This window comes from Ursus arctos, unplaced genomic scaffold (genome assembly GCF_023065955.2).
Source record: "Ursus arctos isolate Adak ecotype North America unplaced genomic scaffold, UrsArc2.0 scaffold_6, whole genome shotgun sequence".
In the NCBI taxonomy this organism is placed as follows: Eukaryota; Metazoa; Chordata; class Mammalia; order Carnivora; family Ursidae; genus Ursus; species Ursus arctos.
In genome coordinates, this window is record NW_026623078.1 from 70,313,084 (window position 1) to 70,331,970 (window position 18,887).

General features: G+C 51.1%; 1 protein-coding gene across 1 annotated transcript in view; it reads left to right on the plus strand.

Moving 5' to 3' along the window:
- Nucleotides 1-18,599, plus strand: part of ZHX2 (zinc fingers and homeoboxes 2) — a 152,339-nt gene extending 133,740 nt beyond the window's left edge. Inside the window, exons 3-4 of the mRNA XM_026495497.4 lie at nucleotides 4,803-7,554; nucleotides 17,316-18,599. Of these exons, the coding sequence (XP_026351282.1) occupies nucleotides 5,029-7,551 (2,523 nt within the window). The 5' untranslated portion in view covers nucleotides 4,803-5,028 and the 3' untranslated portion in view covers nucleotides 7,552-7,554; nucleotides 17,316-18,599. The remainder of the gene's footprint in view (nucleotides 1-4,802; nucleotides 7,555-17,315) is intronic.
- Nucleotides 18,600-18,887: the final 288 nt, after the last annotated feature.

Below are 18,887 nucleotides of genomic sequence, written 5' to 3' on the forward strand. Positions count from 1 at the left end.
CAGGCTTTCAAACACACAGACGCCACATGCTGCTGTTCTGTAGACACTCGCCCCCTCGCCGTGCCAGGATTATTCTTCCAAGGGGACTGGTTCTTGCAGCTCCGTCACAGGGACCCCGAGAGATGAATTCTTCAAAGGCCCGATGTGTTCCGAGCCCTGCCTCCACTTCTCGCTTTTCTTCCTTCATCTTTCCTTCCTTTTGATCTGCTGTGGTCTGGACTCCTGGTTGCCCAGTGAGTTTTAGAAGATACTGTTTATTCTGAAATGCAGGTTTTGGAACATTGAGAAGTTTTAGGATGTTTTACCACAATTTTCATTTGCCTCTGGGCCTCATTTACCAAGAGATTTAAATCATCCTACATATGGGGAGTTTCTTAGAAAAAAATCTCCTCTCCCCTGTGCCCATTCCTGCCCGATTTCTTTGTTCTGCAGGAGAAAAGTCTCCTTTTGCTCCCTGTCTTGAAAATTGTATTTCAGGGCACCTGCGTGGCTCCGTCAGTTGAGCGTCTGCCCTCGGCTCGGGTCATGATCTTGGGGTCCTGAGATTGAGTCCCACGTTGGGCTCTCTGCTCAGCAGGGAGTCTGCTTCTCCCTCTTGTGCTCTCTCTCTCTCTCTCTCAAATAAATAAATAAACAAAACTTTTTAAAAAATTGTATTTCAGGGGGCGCCTGGGTGGCGCAGCGGTTAAGCGTCTGCCTTCGGTGCAGGGCGTGATCCTGGCGTTATGGGATCGAGCACCACATCAGGCTCCTCTGCTATGAGCCTGCTTCTTCCTCTCCCACTCGCCCTGCTTGTGTTCCCTCTCTCGCTGGCTGTCTCTATCTCTGTCAACTAAATAAATAAAATCTTAAAAAAAAAAAATTGTATTTCAAATGCCCAAGTCTCTTGGCTAGTGTGTGCAAATTTAGCCACCTTTTGCTGTGTCAAGAGCACCCTCCATGGAACTTTAGGACCCCCTTCCCCTTCCAGAGTCCCTCCACTCACATGAGCCCCGGTACACGCAGGCGCAGGTGCACACACGAGGGCACACACACGTGTGCACACACAGGACTGAGATTTTGCTGTGCCTCTTCACCCCACGTCAGCTACAGTTCCTACAAGGTAGCCATCCTGCAGTTAATTTCATTTTTCAGCCAACATTTCTAGAAAGCATACTATGGGCCAGGTATGGTTCTAGGCTCTGGGGAAACCACAGGGAAAGTTCCTGCATCTGTGGAGTTGATATTCCAAAATAGCACCGTCTAGTAGAAGGTCCCTCGAGGATCGAAAGAGCCCCCACTGCTCAGTACAAGAGCCACCAGCCACATGTGGCTCTTGAGCACTTGGAATGTGGCCAGTGTGACTGAGGAACTGGTTTTTTAATTTTATTTTTATTAATTTAAATTCAAAGAACAGCATGTGGCTAGTGGCCGGCGTATTGAAAGCACAGTTGTAGAGGAAGAAATAAGTAGGTAAATACTCTCTCCTCCCTCCTTTAACCACAAAATGTATGAGTAAATCTTAAATATTGAAAAGTGCTATGAAGAAAGCAAAGGAGGGTAAGGAGATAGAGTGATGGGGGGGCATTAATTTTGGTGGGGTGGCGGTCAGGAAAGGCCTCTCTGTGGCAGCATGAGTCTTGAATGGAGAAGTGAGCACCGAGGAGCTGGGGGGCGGGACGTGGAGCAGAGGCCCCGAGACGGAGGGGACCCACATGCTCCAGCAGCCGGAGTGTGACGCCCGAGGGGGAACAGGAAGCATGGGCCAGAACATGCCAGGCTTTGCAGGCTGTTACAAGGGCACGGAGAAAGGGCTTCATGCAGAAAGGTGACGTGAACTGATTCTTATCTTAAAACATCCCTCTGCTCTGGAGAGGAAGGGAGCAGGAGAGCGGCGGGAGGCTCCGCAGGCTTCCAGGCAGGAGACGATGGTAGCTGAGACAAGCAGGGAGAAGGGGAAGTGGCACGAAGCGGTCTGATACTAGATTTATTTTGGAGATAGCATCAACAGGGTTGCTGATGGATCCATTGGAGTGAGACAAAGAGGGTTTGGGCCAGAATGAGCCATGGTCAAGCCAGTGGCAGAGATGAGAAACTGGAGGAGGCAGCGTGCGGCCGAGGGGGAAGGAAGAGTCTAATCAGCAGGAGTGGGGAGGCTGAGAGGTCAGTTTGGGTGTGCTCAGCAAAAAGACACGTCCCCTCTGCTCTGCTGTGCCCTGCGTCCTCTCCTCACGAGTGCCCTGGGGGATCTTCACCCACTACTGATGACATTGCCCAGCATGGACATTCCAGGGCAGGGCGCCTCCTCAGAATGGCTGGGTCCTGGGTTCAGGAGGGGAAATGCCCCCCTTGGGTCCAGCTCGGCTCTGTCACCTGAGCCCCTAAGCAGACGGGTGTGGGCAGAGTCCCACAGACTTGCTTATAAAAATAAGGCTTCACCTCCACCCTTGACTGCTCTCTTCAGTGGGACTCAAACCTAAGCCAGTGGAAGGGGCAGGAAGTGATATGCCATCTCTTCCATTCCCTTTCTCCCTGGATGTCAGCTAGTCATGTTTCAAAACACATCTCCCTCCTCTAACCACACAATGAAAGGGCCTCTCTGTATCAGCCCATGCGTTTAGACGCTCAGCACGGGCAGTTCCCCAGTTTGCGTTCTGTTAACATATCCTACTCCTATTAAGCAAATTGTTCCTGTACTCCCAAATTAATTTGTTTAATGCAATTCCAATCAAAATTCTAACAGGATTTTATTTTGCAGATGATTCTGATTTGTGAGAATTGATTTATGTGAATAAGTGATCAAAATAACCCAGAAATGTTTTGCAAAAAAAGAGTGATAAGGAGGAATTCACTCAACCAGATACTAAAACATACTCTAATTTATTAAAAAAAAAATTAAGTGAGGCGTAAGTACGGCTCCCAATAGCTAGATAAGAGGCACAGAATAGATGACGCAGAAACGCCCTAGAATATATAAAAATTTAATGTATGACAAAGATGATTTCACAAATTAGTGAGAAGAGAAAAGATAACACAAAACATGCTATGAGATAATTGGTAACTTTCAAGAAAAATGGTTAGAATTATATCTTACAGCTTAACCCAAGATCGTCTCAATTCCAGATGAGTTACATGTAACAAAGCTAAAACACTCTAAGAAAATGTAGAATAACATGTCTCAGCTATCAAGGCAATCACTTTCTTTTTTTTTTTTTTAACGTGCAAGTGATTTTTATTTATTTTTTCTGTTGAAGTATAATTGACATATAATATCCTGTTAGTTTCGTCGGTGCACGTTGTAGCGATTCCATGTTTTCTTGTCATTATGAAATGATCCCCATGATAAGTCGAGTTACCTTCGGTCACCATACAAAGTTATTACAGTATCATTGACTATATTCCCTATGCTGTACATTACATCCCCAGAACTTGTTTTTTTATAAACGAAGATTGGTACCTCTTGATCATTACCTTTTACCTATTTCATGTGCCCCCCAAACCCTCCCCTCTCTGGTAACCAGCAGTTTGTTTCTTGTAGCTAGGAATCACTTTCTGCATATAAAATCATAATGAAAGGGGCCCACAAGAGAAAAAGGTTGGCAAATTTGCTGCCTAAAGCTTAAAATTTTTACACGTAAAACAAGAAAAACACCACATACAAAAGTAAAAGGTAAATGATAGACTAGAAACATTTTCCAACAAATATAATAAAGTACTGATACTCTTAATCTGGAGAGAACTCTTGTAAATTAATAAGAAAACTACTGAGCATCACAAGATAAAAATGGCATAAATAAGCCTTTCAAAAAGAAAGAACACACGTGGCAAGTAATTCTCCGAAAACAGTTCAACCTGATTAGCAATCAAGGAAAGCACAAAGGCATATTAAGACGGTTTAACCCTATCTAATCGGCAAGGCTTTTTCACAGTTCTATTTCGTGTAGGTGGCGTGGTGAGTCGGGCATTCTCGTTCACTGCCAGGGGAGGGGCTGGCTGGCGCTAGAGTCGTCCGTGTGAGTCAAGAGGACATCACGTGCACACACTGTCTGACCCCCTGCTTCTACAGCTAAGCGTTCACCCAAAGGTAGTCGTCAGAAATAAGGACTCAGGGTGTTGACCATAATTTCGTTGAGAAGAGCCAAAAATTGGGAGTGACTCAAATGTCCAACAGAAGTTGAATGGCGGAACACATCACGTGTGGACTATCTCTGCAAGATAATACCATGCAGCCATTTTTTAAAAATCATTATTTTGCTTAATATGTATAGAAACAAGAAACCTTTCAATGAGTGAAAGGAAGGAACTACACTATTTGGGGTGATTTTTTTCCTCCTTTATACGTCAAAGCATTTTCTGGATTTTCTCAACTGGTGGTTTTACTCTTAGGATAAGAAACAAATGTTGAAATCCATTTTCTAATGCCCGTGTAAACACCACTTGCCGGCCCCGGGTACCCGTCTTGCTTCTGATGTAGCATCAATTAAAGTAGCTTGAGTGCCCAGTGACATCTCGTCTTCAATATCCCCTCCAGCAGCCCGCCCACCACTCAGTGCCTTTGTTGCTTTTCTGTATCTGTTTGCCTCTAAACATGAGCGAGTGACCTGCGCCCTCATTTGCTTGCTCTGGGCCAGTTCCCACTGGCATTTCCAAAGAAAGGAAGAGAAGAGTATGATCTTTCATTTTCATGTGCCCCGCTCTCACCATCTGTCCTTACCTAGGTGTTTGCTTTGTTTGGGGTGCCAGTTGGGGTGGCTTAGAAAGAAATGCTAGTTTCTTCCGCCTTGTGGAAAAACACTGACCCTGTCTTTGTTCTTGTCCCACAGATACGATGCTGTCTCTTGTGCGTAGCCATTGGAGCAGTGACAATTTTCTGTGCTGAGATCGTTCTCAACACTCAAACATTAGACTTCAGCATTCAAGGGAAGCCAAAGCCATTGGAGGGGGAATAGAAGCCCAAAGCCTTTTATCTTACTTGTTCCAAAAATTTCACTGCCCCTTTCCTACCTGCCCGTCCCACCTCCCCCCAAATTAAGCAAACAGACAGGCGGCATGGCGAGCAAGCGGAAATCCACCACCCCGTGCATGGTTCGGACACCACAAGTAGTAGAACAGGGTGTCCCCGAGGAAGGAGACAGGGCCAAAGAGAAAGGAGTCAGCACGCCACAGCCTGAGGCAGCCAAGGACGGTTGGACAGTGGAACCCGAAAACTCTTCCAAAGAAAATGAAGTGATAGAGGTGAAATCTACAGGGGAAAACCAATCCAAAAAACTCCAAGGTGGTTACGAATGCAAATACTGCCCCTACTCCACGCAAAACCTGAACGAGTTCACGGAGCACGTCGACATGCAGCACCCCAACGTGATTCTCAACCCCCTCTACGTGTGTGCCGAATGTAACTTCACAACCAAAAAGTACGACTCCTTGTCTGACCACAACTCCAAGTTCCATCCCGGGGAGACCAACTTCAAGCTGAAGTTGATCAAGCGCAATAACCAGACTGTCTTAGAGCAGTCCATCGAAGCCACCAACCACATCGTGTCCGTCGCCACCAGCGGCCCTGCGAGCGGTGACGGTGATCCAGGAATCTCCATGAGTAAGACGCCCATCATGAAGCCAGGGAAACCAAAAGCTGATGCCAAGAAGGTGCCCAAGAAGCCCGAGGAGGCCACCCCCGAGAACCACGTGGAAGGGACCGCCCGCCTGGTGACCGACGCGGCTGAGATCCTGTCGAGACTCGGAGGCGTGGAGCTCCTCCAGGACACGCTAGGGCACGTCATGCCTTCTGTCCAGCTCCCACCAAATATCAACCTTGTCCCCAAGGTCCCCGTCCCGCTGAATACTACCAAATACAACTCCGCCCTGGACACGAATGCCACCATGATCAACTCCTTCAACAAGTTCCCTTACCCAACCCAGGCTGAGTTGTCCTGGCTGACCGCAGCTTCCAAACACCCCGAGGAGCACATCAGAATCTGGTTTGCCACACAGCGCTTGAAACACGGCATCAGCTGGTCCCCAGAGGAGGTGGAGGAGGCCCGGAAAAAGATGTTTAATGGCACCATCCAGTCGGTACCCCCGACGATCACCGTGCTGCCAGCCCAGTTGGCCCCCACAAAGATGTCACAGCCCATCCTCCAGACAGCTCTGCCGTGCCAGATTCTCGGCCAGACCAGCCTGGTGCTGACTCAGGTGACGAGCGGGTCGACAACTGTCTCTTGCTCCCCCATCACGCTCGCCGTGGCCGGAGTGACCAACCACGGCCAAAAGAGACCCTTAGTGACTCCCCAAGCTGCCTCCGAGCCCAAGCGTCCACACATCGCTCAGGTGCCAGAGCCCCCACCCAAGGTGGCCAACCCTTCCCTGACCCCGGCCAGCGAACGCAAGAAGACAAAGGAGCAGATCGCCCATCTCAAGGCAAGTTTTCTCCAGAGCCAGTTCCCTGACGACGCGGAGGTCTACCGGCTCATCGACGTGACCGGCCTTGCCAGGAGCGAGATCAAGAAGTGGTTCAGCGACCACCGGTACCGGTGTCAGAGAGGCATCGTCCACATCACCAGCGAATCCCTTGCCAAAGACCAGCTGGCCATCGCGGCCTCCCGACACGGCCGCACATACCACGCATACCCAGACTTTGCCCCACAGAAATTCAAAGAAAAAACGCAGGGTCAGGTTAAAATCCTGGAAGACAGCTTTTTGAAAAGCTCCTTCCCGACCCAAGCGGAACTGGATAGGCTAAGGGTGGACACGAAACTGAGCAGGAGAGAGATTGAATCCTGGTTCTCGGAGAGACGGAAGCTTCGGGACAGCATGGAGCAGGCCGTCTTGGATTCCATGGGGGCTGGCAAAAAGGGCCAAGATGTGGTGGCCCCCAACGGTGCTCTGTCTCGGCTCGACCAGCTCTCCGGGGCCCAGCTGGCCAGTTCTCTGCCCAGCCCTTCACCAGCAATTACGAAAAATCCAGAACAGGTCCATCTCCTGAGGAGCACGTTTGCAAGAACCCAGTGGCCTACCCCCCAGGAGTACGACCAGTTGGCAGCCAAGACCGGCCTGGTCCGAACTGAAATTGTGCGTTGGTTCAAGGAGAACAGATGCTTGCTAAAGACGGGGACCTTGAAGTGGATGGAGCAGCCCCAGCCCCAGCCCCAGCACCTAGCAGGCGAGCACGCTTACGACGCGGCGCAGAGGAAGGCCGCGCGAGCCGGTGTCGCCGAGAACCCAAAGAATGGGAGCGAGGCGGGTCAGCCCCATTACAAGGACCCCAAAAAGCTCTGCGAAGAGGACTTGGAGAAGTTGGTACCCAGGGTGAAAGTGAGCAACGAGCAACCAAAAGATGGTGCGCTGGCCAAGCCTTCAGAAGCCCCCTCGGACAGGTCGGAGGGTAGCAGCCGGGACGGCCCAGGTAGCGACGAGAATGAGGAGTCGGGCGTCGTGGATTGGGTCGAGGTCACGGTCGGAGAGGAGGACGCCATCTCAGACAGGTCCGATAGCTGGAGTCAGACCGCAGCCGAGGGCACCGCAGAACTGGCCGGCTCGGACTCCGACAGCATCCCTGCCGAGGCTGGCCAGGCCTAACAGGTAAGCTCCACCTGCTCGCCATCAGGGAACGAGGGGAGGATGCTGGTTTTCCTTCTTTTTATTGCCGGGGTCAGTAGGGCTGGGGGGGCCAGAGACGTTGACACACAGGAGGGGTTCTTCGTAAAGAGTCTTGTTTTTAGGAGGAAGAAAAGTAGTAGTGATGCCAGCAGGCCGGGTCAGAGGACCCAGAGGGGTCCCGCAGGACCTTCCAAGGGGGTCCCTGGCTTCACGTAGGATGGAAGTCAGATGCGAGCCAGCAGGAAGCGAGAGCAGAGTCTACTGAACGTATAGAGAGAGCAGATACAGATGGAGGGTCTGGGAGACTGAGAAAGGAAAGGAGCCTGAGTCCCATCTGTGCCTGGGGTCTGGGGTTTTACTGACGATCGTGGTCTAGTGCACGTAGCCTCTCAGGCACCCAGGAATGGGTCAGAACAAGGACAGGGTCAGGGTGTCATCATAAGTCACTCATTCCCCGGAGCCAGAGGGTCTCCACGTCAAGATGTCTAGCGCCAGTGATCTGGAATAGTCGTATGCGCATGCCGGCCTCGCCTGGTCATTCCTGGGATGTTATCTGTTGTGCTGGAAGGCTCCAGAGAAATCATTAACTCCTTGCCCCTTACAAAGAGGACATACATTAAGGCGTGTGTAGGGCGGGGGTGCAGGTCCTCGCGAGAACAGAAGCAGGAATAGGAGCAAAAAGCAGACTTTTATAGACTCCCTCAGTTTCCCTGTCCCACTAGGGGCTGGCGGATTCTGTGTCCCCGTTTGCAGGGCTGTGCTGATGGGTGACACCACCCTCCAGGGCCTGTCCATTCTAAAGTCTAGATGCAAGGACACATCGTTCACCTGTTTTGTGTTCACTGCTGTAAGAAACAAACGGGAAAAGGTTGTGTCGTTTCCTTTTTCTTTACGTGGTTTTTTTATTCATTTTCTTTCCTTTTTGGATTTTTAAGAGTAGTTAACCAAGTTTACTGGCTGGAGATTTGGGGTTGTTTCTTTTAACCTGACAGGTCTGGGTATTTGCCTTGGCGTGGCTAAAGGGAGGCACGGATCTCACTAAGTAACCCAGCTTATAATTGTGCTGATTGGGTCCCTGGAACCCCTTCAAATCTGGAAGAGACTGATGTAAATGAGGCCTGGGGAGCCGCAAAAGCCTGGGAAGGGAGGTTACCATGGTTACTAATGGCCGTGTCATCCACATGACGGGACATGCCACCCAAGCCCTGGTGTTTGTGCTTTCACAAGAGGTCTGTGCACATCAGGGCCTAAAAGCCCAGCCGCTTGCTTGGTGGTGGATTTAGAAGAGAGGGGGCAGCGGGGAGAGGGGCGCAGGAGGCAAAGATCACCTTGGCCAAAGCTGAAACGTTCCAAGGGCAGCTTGGAACCAGGAGGAGGACGTGCGATTTACAGTCTCCCCAGATGGGCTTCTCCAGAGGTCGCTTAAAAGGCAACAGAAGGGGACTCTCCCCCCACCCGCCCCGCCTGGTGTCATCTTTACAAATAATGAAATAAAGGTAGGAACCTCTAGAATGATTGATAACGTCCCAAAAGGAGCCCTGGAAATTTCCATACCTCTATTAATGAGTTCGGACAACTTTGACTGGTCACCCACTCATCGATTCATTTATTCTGTGGTAAGATAAGGTGCCTGGCAACAAAACAAAGTCTTCTGGAAACCTTGCTTTAGCCAGTTCCATCAAGGAACAGCCAATTGCAGATTCCATCAAGTCTTCTCCCCGCCCAACCCCCCCCCCCCCCCCCCCCCCGGCTTTTCAGGAGGGCGTGGTAATGGGTTACAGGTGAGGCTGCAGCGAGGAGGGGAGGGGCTGGTGATAGGAGGGGGCTAAAGGCTACGGAGGCCACCGATACTACCACCTGCCCCCCACCATCTGGCTACCTTGCTTCCTCCCTCTGGCTATTTTCCTGCCTTCTTTTGAGACCCTGCCAGCCCAGCCCAGATCTCCCTTGTTGAAATGAGGGAGCAATTTTTTTTGTCTAATCAGAATCTGCCTGAAAGCTCCTAGCTTGCCTTGTCTTCTGTCCTTGACCTTTTCCAGTGCCTGACAGACACCTAATTGATTGCTTTCTCCTCCTGCCATGGAGTAGGCAGTAGGGTTCAATTCGATTCAGCAGATCCATTCTGCACACCTACTGTGTGCCGGGCTCTGTGCTAAGCACCGAGGTAACGGGATGAAGAAGACAGATGAGAGTCTGCAGTCACGTGGAGCTCGGTCAGGCCCCGGAGAGAGGAAACGGCTCTTTTCTTTCCTAGCCGGGGCGATTCCTGCTGTGGCACAGCCGTGCACAGCTGTGCGTGGGAGCACCCACGAGGGGCACCCAGGCTGAGGGCAGGGCAGGCTTCCTGGAGGAAAGGACATCTGTCTCGGGCTAGCGGAGGGGAAGGAGTTAGCCAGTGCGCCCACAGGGAAGAGCGGTGCATGTGGAAGGAGCAGACAAGGCGGAGTTCCAGAGACAAAGGACGGAATTGTGCAGGTGAGGAACCAAGAGCGTTTGGGCATAGCCAGAAAGCCGAGTGTGGGGTTCAGCAGACGAGGAGGAAGGGCAGCTGGAAGAAGACGATGGTTTTCCCCAGCAGGCAAAGCTATTCCGAACCAGTCGCAGCGCTGAGTTTGCATATAAGAATGTGAATTGTCCCTGGATCCCCAAGGGAGCTCGGATGGCATGTCCAGATCCCCAACCCCGAGTGGGGCTTGTCTAGGGTGGCAGCTCCCCAGAGGCCCCTGAGGCCGCCTGTCCCATCCCTTCTCCCCCAAGCTGTACCACCGCCAGCAGTTGGTAATGTCCACCTGTGTTGGCTGCCACTAACCTGAGGCCCAAGAGAAACACAAAGAGGGGACACAATGCGGAAACCACAGAGAGAAGCTTTGGCGGGAAGGGCAGAAGGGGGCCTACAAGGCCTCCTGAGGATCCGAGGCAGAGCTAGGCGCTCTGGCCCCAGATGGTCTCATTCAGTGCTCCTAGTGACCCTGACAGGGAAGCTTCTCTAGATTTTTTTTTTTAAGATTTATGTTCCCACTCGAGAGAGAAAGAGAGAAAGTGGGGAGAGGGGCAGAGGGAGAGAGAGAAAAAAAAATCTTCAGCAGACTCCCTGCTGAGCGTGGAGCCCAACTCGGGGCTCGATCCCACGACCCTGAGATCAAGACCTGAGCCAAAATCAGGAGTCAGACACTGAACCTACTGAGCCCCCAGGCGCGCCCCTCTAGATTTTTATAAATCCGGAAACTGAGGTTCAGAAACCAAGGAACTTATCACATTCTCCCAGCCAGCACCTCAGTTCCACTCCAGAGCCCTGGCTTCTACTGCTGTCTCTGCCTCTCTATTTTTGACAGAAGAAATTCCCCATTTCTGGCTGAACCCCTCCCCACCAGCGGCGGAGTTGAGAGGTGGGGAATACCTCGGGTGTTGAGAATTGACAATTCAGAGCTGAAGGAGCTAGCTGTCTTCTTCCCCTTTCTCCCCTTTCTCCCCCGCAAAAAAATCAGGAACAACCAGGAACCCTCTTTTATGTTTCTTTATGGTAAACACCACAATCATGAGCTGAAAAAGGTTCCCAAACAAGAGGCTAAGGTCTGCTCGACACCTGGTGACATCTGACATCCCTAACTGGCTTCCCAATATTTCTGAGGTGCCACTGTATGGAGCAAGGGGCTGCGGTCCGCGCTGGTGGTGGCATCCTGCACGGGGGACCCTTTAAAGGAACCTTTCAATTTGGAAGAAATCCCTCCAAATGACTTCACAGCTTTTATGAACTGAACACATGGGTCTCTTGAAATTCATAAATATTCAGTGATGCCTTCATTTAAACACATATTTATTTAGGAAGCTGCAGTTGAGTTCAGTTGTTACACATATAATAACCCTGAAAATAATGCACAGTTTTGGCCTCGGGAAAGGTGTTATGGGATGTATATACGAGAGAGAGAGAGAGAGAGAGGATGAACTTGGGTGAGCAGCTGAGAGCAGATGCCAGGGCTTCCCCTCGGTTGGAGTTAAGCATCCCCGCTGCTAAAGCTTCACAAGGCTTACGACAGCGGTCGAGTTAGGCCGGCCTCCCTCAGCCTTGAGGTTAGACAGGAAGATAAGGAGTCCTTTCCAGACCTTGAATTGTGTGTCTTGATTCATCCTCTGGGTCCAATGATCGAGCCATCCATTGAGAGACCTGTCCTGGTGAGAGGCTGAACAGTAAACTCCTCCTCTCCGAAACATGAGTCAGAATACTTGAACCACACATTGCCAGACATATGCCTCGATGTTTGGCCAGATGGAATATCCCAGTACTCCTACTACTAAGAGTTTCTATTTACTGGCCTGCGCCACGTGCTTGGGATTCTTCAAGCACATCCAGTAAGTCATTTACACTTCACGTCATCCCGTGAGATAGGTATGGCTTTCGTCCCATTTTGCAGAGGGCAAAACTGAGGCTCGGAGAGACTTGCCCTGGGTTCCTCAGCTCGGGGCTGGTGGGGGCTCAGGGCCACCTCTCGTCTGTCAGGCCAGCGCCTGACCCAACCACAGGGAGGGCACGCCTCCCACTCGGGCTGGACCGGCAGGACTTGGCCGTTTCCTGATAACCATACACAAAAACTAATACACAAGTACTCACTCACTTACTCTGCTACCTCAGTTAGTTTCCAGCCCGTCACTAGGGATGGCTTTGGAGAAGAGTTAAAGTCTGTGAAATGTCAGAAAAATATTTTCCATAGTTCAGCTTGCTTCAAAAATTCAAGGCTACCAAGAGTTGCATCCTGGCTACAGTTTAGGACCCGGGATATGTGTGCCCCCACGATCTGTTCCGATGAGCTATCTAAATACAGATATTTGAGTGAGCAGATGGCTGGCTGGCTGGCTGGCTGGCAATGTAATTATCTGTTTCCCTGTCTCTCCTCCACCAGACCCTTGAACACGGGGACCATATCCCATTAATCTCTGAGTCCCCAGTGCCTGGTTCAGAGTGGATCCATAACAGCGATGTATTGAACCACCCTGAGAACGAACAAACATAGTTGGCTCTCAGTTGTCTGGAATCTGGTATTTCAGTCCTTTGCTCCTGGCTGACAGCAGGCAGAGGAGGGGAGCTGGGGACAGTCTGCTCTCCATGTGTGCGAGCAGCTCAAGGGAAAAGTCCGCTGGAGGATCCATCACTGGGTGTTCGCTGGGCGATGCTTCTCAGGGACTGCACGTTAGCCTCGCTGCCCCGGCACCTAAGGAGAATTAGCTGTGACCACTTCCATTTACCTAATTCTGGAGCTTCTCACAGTAGGAGCTCTCACTGTGCTCTGGGAAGCTTGTAGCAACTTAGGAACTATGAAGTCTAAGTTCCCTCCTTTGTCAGAGGAAGGATGCAGGCCCCAAGGAGAGGAAGTCACTGGTCCAGAAGCATCCGTCATAAGTGACTTGGCCCCTTCGTGCATCTGGTATTTGTGGAATGCCTGCAGCACACCAGACTCTGGGGGGCTGTGGTGCCCAGCGTGTCCCTGTCCTCATGGAGCCCACAGTCTCATGAGGAATGAAGCTTTAGGCAAACAAAAAGGAAAGACTGCCATGCTGACAAGTTTTTTGAAGGAAACGTACATGGTCTGTGAGAATACGGAATAGGGGGATTTGACTTGATTTAAGTGGTTGGGGGAGTTTTCTCTGAAGAGATCATAAATGAATTGAAATCCAAAAAGTCAAGTAGGAGCTGGCTGAGCAGAGAGGAGGGGACCAGCATTCCAGGCAAAAGATACAGCATGCTCAAAGGCCCTGAGGCCAGATGGAACTTAAGACATCAGGTGGCCATTGTGGGGGAGCCGGCATTCAAACCCAAATCCACATGGGGAAACACAAGGGCTGTGCCTTGTGAGTTTAAAATATAATTCTGTTTGCTCAAATTCTTTGGACTCCTCTGGATAATATCCTCAGATGGAAAAGGGGGCAGGAAGAGCCAATAGCCCCTCTGACTCCTTCGGCCATCGAGCCTCCTTGCAAGCAGCCTGGGGGAGATTTACCAGACTTTTATGTCTTAGCAATTTCCCCAAGGCCAGAGGCTCTCCAGACCGCTGCAGGGCAAAAGCATTGGCCAGCCGTGCCTGAGCTGACCGAAGCCTGGCAAGGGAATGATTTGGGATGGGATGGAGTCTTCCTCGTCCCCTGAGAAATTGCTTAATCCCCTTCCCTGCCACCATGTTTTCCTTTTCCCAATTCTAATTAAAATCAGACCATGCCCTCTCTCAAGAAAAGGAAGTTTGACTCAAATATTATTAAGATAATAAATCCCTATCACAGTGCTTGTTTCTCTTCCTCACGGAGTTACAGTGTTACTCTCTCCCGGGTCTGCAGGGCTCAGGGAAATCCCTACATGGAAAATGAAAGAGACACAGAAACAGAAAGGTATCACATGGGAAAAGAATTCTAATTTTTTCATGTTTCCCCAACGGGTAAAATAATAAAGCAGATTTTGCTAAAGAATTAGATAGTACTTTTTAACCTTCCAAGTTGTCCGCGAGATAGAACGGGACGCTGTGGAGGCAGAGGGTTCCCTGTCCTGGGAAGTGTTCAGGGAGAGGCTGGATGTCGGCTTGGTAGAGGTGTTTGAACAGTGGCCATAGGCAGAGGGCTGATGACCTTGCTGCTTCCTCCCAAAGCTGAGATGCCGTGCCCTAGGATCAAGTAATCAATCCATCGCGTTACTGGTTCTCGGCAGGGGGAATGTCTCTGATCCAGCGGTAAGACTGCAGCTAGAAGCCCAGGGGATTAGCAAGAGGCCACATCGTCAAAATCACTGTGCTATTCGAAAATGGGAGCTCTGTCACCAACCTTGTGTAACCAGCCAGCCCTCCAGAAGCACCGTGCTTTTCCCGTTTCTCATTCATGAATGAACTCTGGAGTATACTGTGTGGGCCAGACCCAGTGCGGGGAGGGGGTCAGGGGCCAGTGAGCAGTGAGCTGCGGGCCCCGACCACGTCCTCGCAGGATGTACAACTGACCGGGCAGTTTGAAGACAGTGCGATACGGTTGTACTGGGGAGGCCCCAGGTGCAGGAGCACTTCACAAGGAGACCCGAGGGCCCTGGGGAGCAAGGCCTTCTGGGGAAGCAGCCTGTGGCTAGCCCAGGCTGCCCACGGGGAAGGCGTCTGGGCCACGGCTATATCCCTCCCAGGGACAGCACCCTGCCTTCTGTTTCCAGCATCTTCCCAGCCTCGCTCTGAGAGCACCACCAGCTCCCACAGTCCTGCCCGCTGCTACACAGCCCGGGAGAGGTCAAAGGAGAGTTGACATCCAGCAGCTCCAAGGGCGCTCCCAAGGGCCCAGAGCCGTCCACAGACATCCAGGTCTCTGCAAAAGCAGCTCTGTCTCCTTTCCTCCGGGTCACCCTTTTGCCCTTGCAGTCTGTTGGGGGGCGGGAGGGGTTAAGGGTTTTGTTCAGTTCTTTTCTTCATTAATACATCTGGTTGGAGGATTATGTGTGTTCGTGTCCACAAGAAGTGACACAGGGCGTCATAACACATTGGCAGATGAAGAACCACCTTAATACTGAGGTATGTCTGAAAATGTGAGAGTTCCTGCCATTCACTTGAAGAGACGGGGTTCCGTTCCATTTTTGAGAGGGAGAGAAAGAAAATAGGTTTACTCACTGCGTGCACGCACACGCACACGCACACGCACACCGGTGAGCTCACCGACCCCTACAGCCCCGACTTTACACTGGCCTTCCTCAAGAAAAAACGAAGCAGTATTTCGGGAGCACCTGCTTGCCTTGCGCTCACCCCTAACCCTCGCAGCGGCCCGGCAGGTGTGAAGTACGGAAGCGAGTCTCACGGAGGGTGCGGGACTGACGGGCACCCAGCGAGGAAGTGGCAGACCCTGGATCCCCGCTACTCCGCTCTTTCCGCCCGGACCCACCACGGCCAGTACCCCCAGTCCCGTGCCGACCTGGTGCTCTTCGGCCTGGCTGGGAGAAGGGAGAGCAGTAGCTGTCTACCCGCCTCGGGCCTCGTCAACCGGCATCTCGAGCACCGTTCGGGTGGACATCCAAGCAGAGGCAGCCCCCTTCGCTGCCTGGTTGCTGGGAAACCCAGTTCCTGGGGGATCACAGCAGGAGGCCGGCTGCGGTCCGTGGGCCCACCCAGGGGTGCACGTGGCTCTCCATGGGATCAGCAGTAGGCACGAATGACAAGATAGATGACGGGCTCTTGGTGCTAAAGCTCTCCTAGGGCCCCCTCCAGTCCCTTCTCAGCCAGAGAAGTGGCCAGGCAACAGCAGCCTCACCAGGAGGGAGGCAGAGAAAAAGCCAGTGGCTTCAGGAATCCGTAGAGTCGATACACTTCCAGTCTGTCATGGACTATTCGCTGTACCCTTGACAGCCCTGGGCGCCCCCCTTGGGCTTGTCTCCCAGGAGCTCCAGATCCCGGGAGCCCATGGGGTGATCATGGTGGCCCGTCCTCCCCTCCTAGGGCTCCTTACAGCGGGTGGCTTACACAACAGAAGTGTGTTCTCTCGCGGTGCTGGAGACTGCAAGTCTGGCGTTGGCAGGGTGGTTTCCTTCTGGGGGCTGTGAGGGAGAGTGTTCCACGCCTCGCTCCTCGCTTTTGCTGGGTCGCTGGCAGTCCCTGGCACCCGTAGGCTTGTAGATGCATCACCGTGGTCCCTGCCTTTGTCTTCACGTGGTGCTCTCCCCAAGTGACTCCGCCTGTGTCCAGAGTCCCTGTGTATAACGTCACCAGCCGTCCTGGATTAGGGGCCACTCTAATGACCTCATCTTGATTACTTAGCTCTGTGAAGGAGTCTCCATATCGGGTGACATTCTGAGATCCGGAGGATTAGGACAGCAATATATCTTGTTGGGGAGACACAATTCAACTCATCAGAGGGCCCTTGCTCTGTGTTCATAACTTCAGAGAATATAAGAATTAAGCATTTCTTCATACGGATTCTTACTAAATACTGTTTGTACGTTATGAGCAGACTGTGGAGACTGCCTGGGTTGGAATCCTGACCGAGCCATTTCCTAGCTGTGTAATCTGAGGCAAAGTATTTAGCCTCCCCGTGCTCAGTTCCCTCAGCCATAAAATGGGAATAATGGTCACACATCATTGGGTTGCTATGAACATCAAATTAAAAATACACTTAAGATGTCTCCTCTTGCTATGATCCTACCATGCTTGGAAAAGGCTGCACCTAACAGAACAACGAAAGTATGTAATCCCATGTAGTATAATACTGACTATGTAATCGCGTACCGGACGCTGTGCCAAATGCTGGGGCGTATGTCAGCTTACGTAATCGTCACCGCAAACTCTATTATTACCCGTTTTACAGAAGCAAAAACTAAGCCCTAGAGAGATTTAGTCACGTGTGTATGGCCCCACTGTCAGTAAACAGAACAGTTAGGACCCGAATCCAGTTTGTCAGACTCTGGAACCTCTTAGGAACCACTGTGTCTGGCCGCCCCTCCAGGAATAAGGAAAGGGCCTTGTAATGATGTAAAGAATCCCAGGCCACCACCTCCACGTGCCCAGAAAACCCTCCTGTGTTCAAAGGCCTGCTTCTGGGGCCGTTTCCTGTGATGTCAAGCTGGGCTCAGAAACACACAGTTCTTTTTAAAACCTGGCCCCGAACACGGGCACTTTTCTCTCCTCCAAGCCCCAGGATGGCTTTGGAAGGGCCCCCCCGCCCCAGGAGAGCCAGGAAGAGCGCCCCCCCCCGACCCAGGAATGATCATCTCCTGACATCTCGTCTCTGGTTTTGTGTCATCTTCCTAGGGATGTCCGTCAGAACTGCATTGCTGATAAAGGGGACGCTCTGTCTTTGAAGAAAGAAGAGAACCTCCCTCCCCGGCCGTGGGCCACCCTGGCCAGAGACTCCAAGTGGAACCACTTAGCGGGTGTGCGGCTGCAGGGCACAGGAACCCCAGCCTTCACTCACACCGCCCAGAGGACCGGTGGGAATTGTTCATAGTGCCAAAGTCCTACTACTGCGTTTTCAATGGGTCCCTGTAAATAGTTTGCTCCTCTGCCCTGGCCCCCACCTCTTGCTATACTGGAACCAATTTGTACAATGTGGGAATTTTGTTACCTTTTTAATCAAGGGCAACGTCCTTTTCCAGCACTACCATTGTAAGGTTTTTTCCAGGCGGGAGGGCTGATCACACGTGCTTTTCTCTTTTTTCGTTTTTTTTTTAATTTTTATTTTATTAATTTGGGGGAGGGGGGATGTTAGCATTAGTGCCATTATATCTACTGGATTTTAGGTAGGGAGAGTTCTTTTTTTTTTTTAAGTAGTTTGAAATTTGGGTGATTTCTCTGTGGGAAGGGCTAGGATTGGGGCATCTGTCTCCACTTGGAGAGGGTTTACAGTGGAGACGGTTTACAGATGACAGATCTTCCCAATCAGACCCATTTCCAGTGCTTCCCCCAGCCACCCCTGGGGTCCCAGTTTAGCCACGCACAAGGCTTTCCGAACTGCCAACAGGTAGATCTGGTTTCTCAGCTGCCTGGCCTCTTTGGCTGACCTTGGGCCAAGCCAGCACCAGAGACCCGGGGAGCAGGTGGCTCCCCACTTTCAGCCTCTTTTCAGATACCAGCAGAAAGGGCTCCCACATTTTTAGCATTATCATTACTTCTATGAAATTAAAACAAAAAGAGGTCTTCCTATCTAGATGGTACAAAGATGAACAGCTTCGGTTTTGATTTCTGTTCCTGACTGGCTTTTTTCAGTGTGGTTTTTGACAAGATTTCAGCCTGAAGCCTCACCATGAATTGATTTTTGTTTGTTTGTTTGTGTGTTTGTTTTTGGGCCAATTTTAGATTCCTGAGTGCACTTTTTTTTTTTCCCCAGTTAGTCCTAACTTTTAAAGAGGAAAAACCAAGAGACATATCTGGTGTAAATGTTGCAATATGAATTGTGTTTGCAACCCCCCCACTGCCCCCCATTTGGGTACATGCACAAATAAAATGCTAGGGAGTTTGGAAAAAAACCTTTTTTTCTAACTTGTTGCTCATCTGTTGTAACTCAATAAAGCAAAGACTAAACATTTTTATAACCTTTTCCTCTGCTCCTCGTTCTTCATTGCCGTCTGGCTCCCAGGGCACGGCGCGAGGGTTGCAACTCAGCCACCCCCCATTTCAGAGCAGTTATGACAGATTCATTTGTCATTTCTCATTTTCTGTCTTGGCGAGGTCCGACAGCACAAATGGGACTTTAAAAACAGGGCGTAAATGGTGATGGGGAAATCTGTCATATCTCTTTGACACAGACAAGTAAGTGAGGCCCTCCCTCCTGCAGGGTCTTCACAAATAGATTCATAAAATACCGCAGGGTGGGAATGAGATCCG